Source organism: Borostomias antarcticus, assembly GCF_949987555.1.
Source record: "Borostomias antarcticus genome assembly, chromosome: 17".
Taxonomy (NCBI): Eukaryota; Metazoa; Chordata; class Actinopteri; order Stomiiformes; family Stomiidae; genus Borostomias; species Borostomias antarcticus.
The window spans coordinates 23,445,506-23,456,249 of NC_140250.1; the positions used below are offsets into that span (position 1 = coordinate 23,445,506).

General features: G+C 52.2%; 2 protein-coding genes across 2 annotated transcripts; one reads left to right on the forward strand and one right to left on the reverse strand.

Annotated features, from left to right (window-relative positions):
• Nucleotides 1-440: 440 nt before the first annotated feature.
• On the reverse strand, nt 441-3,129 carry LOC311320380 (guanine nucleotide exchange protein smcr8a-like; the record flags this gene model as incomplete). The annotated part of the gene is made up of 4 exons (XM_084452111.1): nt 441-885; nt 1,708-2,191; nt 2,421-2,708; nt 3,123-3,129. 4 exons carry the CDS (start codon nt 3,127-3,129, stop codon nt 441-443), a joined length of 1,224 nt encoding a protein of 407 aa, XP_084308237.1.
• Nucleotides 3,130-8,403: 5,274 nt separating this feature from the next.
• On the forward strand, nt 8,404-10,466 carry jagn1a (jagunal homolog 1a). Its single transcript, XM_084451787.1, has 3 exons — nt 8,404-8,460; nt 9,490-9,590; nt 9,862-10,466. The coding sequence occupies exons 2-3, from the start codon at nt 9,502-9,504 to the stop codon at nt 10,322-10,324; spliced, it is 552 nt and encodes a 183-aa protein (XP_084307913.1). The 5' UTR covers nt 8,404-8,460; nt 9,490-9,501; the 3' UTR covers nt 10,325-10,466.
• Nucleotides 10,467-10,744: the final 278 nt, after the last annotated feature.

The following is a 10,744-nucleotide window of genomic DNA, read 5'->3' on the forward strand; positions in this document are numbered from 1 at the left end:
AGGCTGTAGACAGTACTAGTACTCTATCAGTACTCCAGTGAGGCTGTAGACTGTGTTAGTACTCTATCAGTACTCCAGTGAGGCTGTAGACTGTGTTAGTACTCTATCAGTACTCCAGTGAGGCTGTAGACAGTGTTAGTACTCTATCAGTACTCCAGTGAGGCTGTAGACAGTACTAGTACTCTATCAGTACTCCAGTGAGGCTGTAGACTGTGTTAGTACTCTATCAGTACTCCAGTGAGGCTGTAGACAGTGTTAGTACTCTATCAGTACTCCAGTGAGGCTGTAGACAGTGTTAGTACTCTATCAGTACTCCAGTGAGGCTGTAGACAGTACTAGTACTCTATCAGTACTCCAGTGAGGCTGTAAACTGTGTTAGTACTCTATCAGTACTCCAGTGAGGCTGTAGACAGTACTAGTACTCTATCAGTACTGCAGTTCTACCCGGCTGTGTTTCTATGCAGGGGGGCAGGGCCACAGGAGAAGCCCAGCACCAGAGGGCCACTTCCTGTGTGGTGCTGTTTGATGAGGTCAGACAGGAAGTGCATCACTCTCAGGTCATCCTGACTGCTGCAGCCTCGCCTCCCCAACAGGAAGTCCCTGCGCCGTGTCGACAGCTGCGTCTGGTCCTCGTTGGGGCTGCTGGGAAGGTGGAGGGCGTGGCTGAAGGTGTAGACCAGCGCCCTATTGGCTAGCTCTGTCAGACAGCTCTCCAAGTGCAGCAGGTAGGTGTTGCCTCGGCCAATCAGGGAGCGGGGATCGGCCAGCCGGCCAATAAGAGAGCCTGAGTATGGCGGGCAGCGCAGCGTCCTCTGGTCCAGGTCCAGAACCGCCACGTAGCGCGCCAGGGAGTGGTGCATGCTGGGAGATGTAGTGCCAGGAGGCCTAATGGGAGAAAGACAGATGAGGTCACTACTTTGAAGTGGAACTACTTTTTAATCTGAACTGACTATCTGACCTGACTAGGTGGTCTTATGTAAGGCTCACTCTACAGGATTTATCCCATCTAACCCTAACCCTCACCTGATTATCTGACTTGACTATCTGACCTGACTATCTGACCTGACTAGGTGGTCTTATGTAAGGCTCACTCTACAGGATTTATCCCCCATTCATCTCTCCATGGCTCTAACCCTAACCCTAACCCTAACCCTAACCCTAACCCTAACCCTAACCCTCTTATGTAAGGCTCACTCTACAGGATTTATCCCCCATTCATCTCTCCATGGCTCTAACCCTAACCCTAACCCTAACCCTAACCCTAACCCTAACCCTCTTATGTAAGGCTCACTCTACAGGATTTATCCCCCATTCATCTCTCCATGGCTCGCAGCCCCATCAGGGAGGCCCCGGTAATATCAAACATGTTTGATATCTAAGATTATTACGTCACTACTATTATCACGACTATCTGACCTGATTATCTGACTTGACTATCTGACCTGACTATCTGACTTGACTATCTGACCTGACTATCTGACTTGACTATCTGACTTGACTATCTTACTTGACTATCTGACCTGACTATCTGACCTGATTATCTGACCTGACTATCTGACTTGACTATCTGACCTGACTATCTGACTTGACTATCTGACTTGACTATCTGACTTGACTATCTGACTTGACTATCTGACCTGACTATCTGACCTGATTATCTGACCTGACTATCTGACCTGACTATTTGACATGACAAGGTCATCTTACCTGACTAGACCAATTAGCCTCCAGGTCAGCAGGTCAGTCAACTGGAGGGGCGTGGTTAGACAGGGCTGCGCAGCGTCGCCATAGCGACCAGGGGCAGGCAAGTAGAGGGCGAGGGCAGCGACCACCCTCCTGATGGAACGTTCGTCTCCACCAACCACCAGCAGCGGCCGTCCGCTCAGCAGGCAGAACACGGCATGCTGGGAGAATGAGTTCTGGCGGAGGAACCTGAGGGCTTGGAACCCTGCCTTCTTCCTGCCGCGCTGGCATGCGTTGCCGTGGCGCCCGGCGGCGAGAGAGGGAGGGTCTGAGCAGCAGGGGGAGGTGGAGCGGTCGGACGCCACGTCTTCGCCGGAGTGCAGCCAGCCCGCCAGAGTGCTGAGTGGGAGGAGCTCCGGGGGCGGAGCCAGGGTCAGACGGCGGTCAGGGGCAGCGCACTGACCTCTGACCTCAACTTTGGTACGGCAACCAGCCTCAGCCTGCTGGACTGGAGGGACAGAACACACTTGTCTATACTCACTACACGGCTATACACTCGTTATAACTCGTTAATAACTGCCATTACAACATAATATACAGATTATAATAACCATCTTCATAGAGAACCGGAGAGGGCCGCCATTTTGCAGTCCTGAAATCCCCCTGGGAGGACAGACAAACAAGCGGCCTCTCCCTCTCTCTACGCCGCCATGACAGAGCATGATGTTATAGATTACCCAGCTTTCCCTGCTGTGGAGGGGGCGTGTCGGAGTCTGGTGTTCCCTCCCGGACCACGCTACACAGAGTTCTGTGCTGCTGGGCGGGCCCGTTCTCCTGGACTGCGTCTCCCAGGGTTCCCGGCGTGTCCTCGGTCTCCTCGGTGATGGCGGCGAGGTCTTCGGGGAGGATGGAGTCGGTGATGCTGAGCACCTCGATGCTGTCCTCGCTGTTGGCACGCCGCGCCAGGGACCGCGCCCGCCTAGGCCCCGCCTCCGCTGCACGCCTCCCCCAGCCGTCACTCAGCCCTGCACACACACACACACACACACACACACTCACAGACACACATTCTCTCTTTAACCTGTGTGTGTGTGTGTGCAGGGACATGCTTGGTTATGTGTTGTGGTTCAGGAGGGGTCAGTTCTCCAGCCCGGTGCCCCAGGTCAAACCTCGTTCCCTCAGCCTGGACCTCCGCAAGCTCTCCCTGGACCAGCCCAGCCCTCCACAGCCCCTAAGACCCAGGTAATACCCCTACCCACCCCCAAATACCCCTACTCACCCCCAAATACCCCTACCCACCCCCAAATACCCCCTACCCACCCCCAAATACCCCCTACCCACCCCCAAATACCCCCTACACACCCCCAAATACCCCCTACCCATCCCCAAATACCCCTACCCACCCCCAAATACCCCTACCCACCCCCAAATACCCCTACCCACCATGTTTCTTGTCTTTGAAATCGAGAGTTTGAATCGAATGTTTTTGAAAGATTTTTCAAGATGCCCACCCACATCCATTGTATGACCAAAACAGTGGTAGAGCAATTATCAGACTTTCTCAAAAGTGCTATTTTTGGCAACGTTTTGATCTGAACCATTATATATGATCATAAGTAACCTTGACAAGTTGGTCAATGAATATACTGCTCGAGGGGGCTGGGCGCATGGATGTATTATATAAACTGGATACAGCCACTCCATTCACTGGCCGCTATCAACAATGAAGCCCTATTGAACCGCGCCATCTTGGCAAAATTTGTAGTCATTTGACTATTTCCGGTTACTTTTGACTTGCGCAGTTGTGCTTTTCTGGCCGACGCGCGTCCACGAAAAAGTTCACATTTTTTAATGAAAATGACCACAAGACAACCTCCTGTGCATAGTTGAAATGGTAGTGGGATACGGTGATAAACTGGAGTGATCATTTGACAGCAATTATTAGCCTTTTCCAGGAATGGACAGAAATGGAATATTTTTAGAATAACAGGAATTTATTCACATACAATGTAAAGGAGTTGATGTGTAGCATGAAGATGAAACGATACACTGAGTTTGGGTGTTTTCAGTCAACGTTGGCGTTGACCGCTTCCAGCTATCGAATGGCCGACTGGTGTAAGATGGATAGCCTAACGTTAGAGAGATAAATGTAGGCTATGGTTATGTTAATAAAGCTAACAATGATGTTGTAACATGCATGCAGCACTGCCGATCTGATCTGAACGATTGATTCATTGTTACCATGGATCGGTATTGGGATTGATCAAGGGCGAGTGTGAAATAGCAGCCACGAACTCAGCGGGTTTTCCGAGATGCGGTAGCCGCGGCCAGAGCTCCTGCTGGCGGGGAGTGAAGCTCTTCAACTCGCCTGTCACTGGCTCCCTGGAGGAATTTAGCCTGGCTGCAATAACGTTATCGCGAACGGAATGAATACCATCTACTAGCAAACAAAACATGTTCAATTATATTTAACTTGTTAAAACTAAGATGCCAGGATCAAAAAATAATTTCTCCAATTGATATATTTGACAAAAACAGGTTAATATGCAAGCCGGTTTTCATTGCTAAATCAAAGCGGGGAGAGCCGGGAACGCGCGTCTACATTTCAGAGAAATGTGAACTTTTTCGTGGACGCGCGTCGGCCAGAGAAGCTCAACTGCGCAAGTCAAAAGTAACCGGAAATAGCCAAGTGACTACAAATCTAGCCAAGATGGCGCGGTTCAATAGGCCTTCACTTTAGTTCTATTTCGTGGAGCTCCGCCCCACAGGGCTAGCTCCTATTGGCTAGCGAAACCCAGCTAGCTACATTGACTGAAGAAAAAAACATACACGCACCTGTGTCCAACCAGGTCCGGTGCACCACTGTATAAGCGGGCTACGCCCGCACATCTGCTCCTTCGAAATTTTCAGCTCGCATTGCTACTGGAGAAGATAAGAAGATGTCTACTCAGCGGACCCAAGCGGAGCTGGCGGCGTCCTCAGATGACCCCCTGCCGGCGCCGATTGATCCGCCGGATCGTTTCTGTGTGTGCGGCTCCCGCTACAGCGACGTGGGACACCACCTCTGAAGGGAGCGGTAACTGTGGTCCCGTCAGGCCAGAGGGACGAGGGATTTTATTCCCGCTGCTTCCTCGTGCCAAAGAAGACGGGGGGCGTGAGGCCAATTTTGGACCTCCGCCTTTTCAACAAAACGGTGGCGAATCTGAAGTTCCATATGCTTACGGTGCGACAAATGCTGGAGGCATTCCTTCCCGGCGATTTTTGCACCAGCATAGACCTCAAGGACGCTTACTTCCACATACCGATAGCTCATCGGCATCGGAAGTTTTTGCGTTTCGCCTACCTGGGTGTGGCGTACGAATATACCAGACTCCCGTTTGGATATGCGCTCGCCCCCAGAACCTTCTCCAATTGTGTGGAGGCGGCGTTGAGGCCACTGCGCCGGCAGGGCATCAGGATCCTGGCGTACCTGGACGACCTGCTGGTACTGGCTCCGTCGCCTTTGTTGGCTCTGATGCATACCGCCACGGTGGTGCGGCATCTCACCGACCTGGGGTTTGCAATCAACTGGGAGGAGAGTGCTCTGTGGCCGGCCCGTCAGATTGTTTACCTAGGTATCAATCTGGACACGAGCGCCATGAGAGCACGGCTATCCGATTCAAGGAGGGAAACACTGGAGAAGAGTCTCAGTGTTTGCCGTCCTTCTCGAAAGATCGCGGTTCTGTCGATCATGCGCCTTCTGGGTCTCATGGCAGCCGCCCATGTGGTAGTGTCACTGGGCCTTCTTCACATGAGGTGCGTGCAGAGATGGTTCGCGCGGCTTCGTCTGGACCCTGTGAGGCACAGACGGCGCCTTGTGCGGATGCCGGGGTCGTTGTCAGCAGACCTCGACTATTGGAGGGACCGGCGCGTAATAGCGCACGGTGTTCCAATAGGCAGGGTGTCGGCTCACGTCGCTGTCTTCACAGACGCGTCTCTAAGCGGCTGGGGTGGTACATGTCTGTCCCAGGCCGTAGGTGGTTTGTGGGCCGTCGGAGAACGGCGCCACATCAACCTCCTGGAGTTGGAGACGGTGCTACTGGCATTGCGCCATTTTTGTACACCTGGTACAGGGGCGCGATGTGCTGGTGCGGTCAGACAACCAGACCACAGTAGCTTACATCAACCGACAAGGGGGAGTCCGCTCGCCAGCGCTTCACCGTCTGGCGGTAACGCTGTGGCGATGGGCTCATGTCAATCTCCGGTCACTGACAGCGCGGCACATTGCCGGCCGTCTGAACGTCGGGGCGGACCTGATGTCTCGGGGCGGGCCTCACCCGGGCGAGTGGAGCCTACATCCTCAGATAGTGGCTCAGCTCTGGACCCGGTTCGGCAGAGCAGGGGTGGATCTCTTTGCTTCGAGAGAGAACGCGAAGTGTCCCCTCTGGTTCTCTCTGAGACAGCAGGACCAGCCTCCGCTGGGCGTGGATGCGTTCGCGCATGCCCCCTGGCCGGGGGCGCTGCTGTATGCTTTCCCGCCGATGGGGCTGATTTTACCATTGTTGGCCAGGGTGCGGTCAGAGGGTGCATCAGTGATACTGATAGCGCCGGACCGCCACTGGGCGAGATGGTATGCAGAAGTGATGGCCATGACTACTGTAGAACCGTGGCACATCCCTCATTGGCCGAACGCTCTGTCCCAGGCGGAGGGCTCAATTTGCGCACCTCCAGTCTTGGGACGGCCGCTGGTGGCCTGGCTCTTGAACGGCGGAGATTGTCTGATAGGGGACTCTCTCCGGCCGTGATCTGTACAATTCAGAGCGCGCGCGCGGCTTCCACTGCCTTGGTTTACTCTGGCAAATGGGCTGCTTTTGCGCGTTGGTGTGAGGAAAGGGACTTCGCTCCCGAGTCATGCTCGGTCGAGGCGATTTTGGAATTCCTTCAGCACCTGTTGGATCATGGTGGCGGTTTGGCAGCATCCACTATCAAGGTGTATGCGTGTGCTATTTCCGCATGCCATGAGGGGTTCGCCAAAACTACGGTTTTCGGGCATCCCCTGGTTAAACGCTTCCTGGCCGGCACGCGCCGTCTTCGCCCTGTGCGTAAGGCTGCGGCGCCGCCTTGGGATTTGCTCTTGGTTCTGGATGCGCTATGTAAAGCGCCGTTCGAACCAATGGAGCGGATATCTCTCAAGTGGCTATCGATTAAGACCGCGCTGCTCCTTGCTCTTACGTCGGGCAAGCGGGTCAGTGATCTGAGGGCGTTGACAGTTTTTCTCATCACGGGTGATGGGAGCAAAGCTGTGTTGCGCACGGATCCATCTTTCGTTCCGAAGGTGGTCCGGGGCGCCTATAGGGCACGGGATTTGGAGCTGGGAGCCTTCTATCCTCCACCTCATGCGAGCGAGGAAGAGGCCCGCCTGCATTTGTTGTGTCCTGTGCGTGCGTTGACGTGTTACGTCCAGCGCACGGCTGCGGTCCGCACCACCCCCCAGTTGTTGGTTTGCCACGGCCCAGGGAAGGTGGGTTCTCCGTTGTCGAAACAGCGTCTCTCCCATTGGATCTGTGAGGGCATCGCCCAGTCTTACGTGACTGCGGGTCGTCCTCTGCCTGGTGCTGTTCGGGCACACTCCACAAGGGGTGTGGCCACGTCAGTTGCCCTGTTCAATGGTGTGTCAGTGGAGGACATCTGTGCGGCGGCGACTTGGTCATCCCCGTCTCCTTTTGTCCGTTATTACCTTTTATCCATGTCCTCTGTCTCTGTGGCGTCATCTGTGCTAAACACAGCCGCCGGTGCGAGCCAGCGTTAGACAGGATTTTTTCATGTAGGTGTTCGGCTCGAGTCGCCGGGTCTTCTGTGAAAGAGTCAGAATTGACCACGGCAGGTCTCGCCGCTACTGGAGAACCGGTTTGAGCCGCGGGGTCTTTTCCTGCTAGGAAAGCAGACGTGACTCACTCAGGTCTCACCGGTTCGGCTAAGGTAGGAGCGGGCCCGTCTAGTGACGTTCCGCTCCTGTTTATGTGTGAGGCTGGGACGGGCTTGTTACGGAGTAACCGCTTTGGTCCAGCTCTCGCCCCACGTGCCTCTCCTTGCCCTCGGCTGTGATAGACTGAGTGTGGCGGGGTGGGGCCAGTGCTTGGGTCGGATCAACTGTTAGTATGGTCTCGCCTTGGAGCCCTGGCTTGTGTCCTGACTGGTTTCCCTTACTGGGGCCAGCAAGAGTGTATGGTGCGGTCGTGTAGCTCCGCTTATGCCAATAGGAGCTAGCCCTGTGGGGCGGAGCTCCACGAAATAGAACGATGGTTACGTATTGTAACCCTAGTTCTATGAGTGGAGCGGAGCCCCACAGGGAACAGACTTGCTGACCCCGCAGTCTGCTCGCTGAAAATTTCGGTTAGGAGCAGATGTGCGGGCGTAGCCCGCTTATACAGTGGTGCACCGGACCTGGTTGGACACAGGTGCGTGTATGTTTTTTTCTTCAGTCAATGTAGCTAGCTGGGTTTCGCTAGCCAATAGGAGCTAGCCCTGTGGGGCTCCGCTCCACTCATAGAACTAGGGTTACAATACGTAACCATCGATTTCGATTCCTGGGGGCTTGGGGGCTGGGCGTGAATGTGATGCTGGGTAGAAAGGTGCTGCTAGGATGGGGAGGAGGCGGGACTGGAGGAGGTCCCCAAATGTGTTCTGCGCCTGCGCGTGTGATGTCATGCACTTGCTCTGCTCTCTCTCTCTACTCCCACTCGGCTGTGCTCATCTAGCGGTCCCTTCTGCTTGCTTGATCATTCAGAAAAGTAAGTGGTAAGTGTATTATTTAAATAGGCATCTTAAATACAAATCGAGAATTTCAATACAGAACTATGATTGAAGGCAAACTGCTTATGGCCGTGTAGTTAGCCGGGAGAATAAGTAGAAGTAGGTAGCCTAGCTATAGCTGCCAGTCAGCTGGCTATCAGTGACATCTGGCGTAGCTATCGAGCACAAATGAAATGGCCCAGTCTATTCTTACGGCGGTGGTGAGAACAGACGTGCCTGCTATGCTTACGGCGCCTTATCTATCGCCTCACAATCTCAGCAGTAAGATATAGATTAACCCGCTATTGTTATTGCGCTGAATTTTGTTTTGGGGGAATTTTGCTTTCAAAACCTAACCAGCTTGAACCCTATCCCTAACCATAACCATTACCCAAATATAAGAGATGGATGGCTAAAATTACGGCCGCCGTAGAAATAGTTACGACCAAAAGGAAAGCCATCCCCTAGTCCTGTCTAATCGATCAGCTACAGTAGCTGGCTAGGTATATATATATATATATATATATTAGTGCAGTGTATTTCAAATGCATAAACTTCGTGTGGAACAGAACCTCAAGGAGGCAAAAACGGTCGAATTAACAATGTATTGAGCATGCCTATTACATGGGGTCAGAACTTCGGCAATACTTAATTATCTTAGAGGGGCCGCAGCTTTTAAACTGGTTTCAAGCCAGGAATCACATTACAAACAAATTTGCATACAAAGAATGGTCAATGTATCGACTGAGCTTTGCACCCCCCTCGGACACGGGGGCTTCCTGTGTCCTCCTAGGATCATGTTACAAACTGTACTCACTTTCAGAGGTGACCATGTGTTGTAACTCACATGTTAAACTCCTTAAATTAACACAGTTCCAACTAATGTGAAGTTTATTCATTATTCTAATCAAATGATTACTACCTGAGAGTAATACAGATGTGTGATTAATGTAATACAGGGTAAAAATAGACTACATTAGCTTGACTCTAAAATGCATGCTGATATTGTATGATTATTTGTGTATGTCTGACCAGGTTGTTTACAACATGACATCTCGTGTGGGCCCTCGATCTGCTGGCACTGATGGGAGTGATTTCAAACACAGAGAGAAGGTGGGCTCACACTACCAGATGAGGTAAACAAGGTTGTCCGTCTGTCTGCCTGTCACCTGTCACCTATCTGTCTGTATGTTAGTCGGTCTGTTAAAGTGACCGACTGACTGTTTCTCTTTCTATCTGTTTCTCTTTCTCCCATCTGTCAACCTCGGTTTCTTTCTATGTTCTTGGTCTGTCTTCTCTCCTCCATTTGTCTCTCCCCTCTTTCTATCTCCCTCTCTTCCTGTGTCTCTCTCCTATGTCAGTCTGAACAGCATCTCTCTCAACACCCTGTACCGTTTCTTGTTCCAGCGCCAGTCTAAAGTCGGAGGTGCGGAAACTGAACTTCGTACACCTCCTCATCTGGCTCCTGGTGGCTGCCCAGGTGACCGTCAGCCACCTCAACCTGGTGTCACATGACACGGTCGCCACACCGTACCAGTGGGAGTACCCGTACCTGCTGAGTCTCTTCCCGTTGCTCTTCAGTAGCCTATCCCTGCCCAGGAACAACATCAGCTACCTGGTGATCTCCATGATCAGCTCCGGCCTGTTCTCCATGGCTCCGCTCATCTACGGCTCTATGGAGATGTTCCCAGTCGCCCAGCAGCTGTACCGCCACGGCAAAGCCTACCGGTTCATCTTTGGCTACTCGGCGGTGACGGTGATGTACTTAGTGATGGTGATCGCCGTCCAGGTGCACGCCTGGCAGATCTACTACAGCAAGAAGCTGCTGGACGCTTGGTTCAACTCCACGCAGGAGAAGAAGAAGAAATAGGTGCAAAATGAGCCAATAGTCCTTTATGACTGGTGAACAACTGCATGTTTTGTCATGTCATTTCTCCTTTTTCTCCGATTATGCATCGATGCCGGCACTATTATTTACGCATCCACAAGCCTACCTCTCATTCATGTAATTGCGGGCCTAGTATTTATTCTGTCTGTAGATGTTTCCAGCCCACGCAACTTGTTTGTAAGTTGTTTTTTTTTATCACCAATGTAAGTTTTTTTTTTTTTCACCAAATAAAATGGGGGGGAATAGTTAGCTTGTCTTGTTGCCTTTGTGGTGTCACTTGTGGTTCATGATGGCTCAGAGATATGTTTATTTAGTGCTTTCCAAGAGTATGTACACAGTGTAAACACACTACAATAATAACTCAATGATACATTGCTACACAAATGAAATATAAACCTTTCT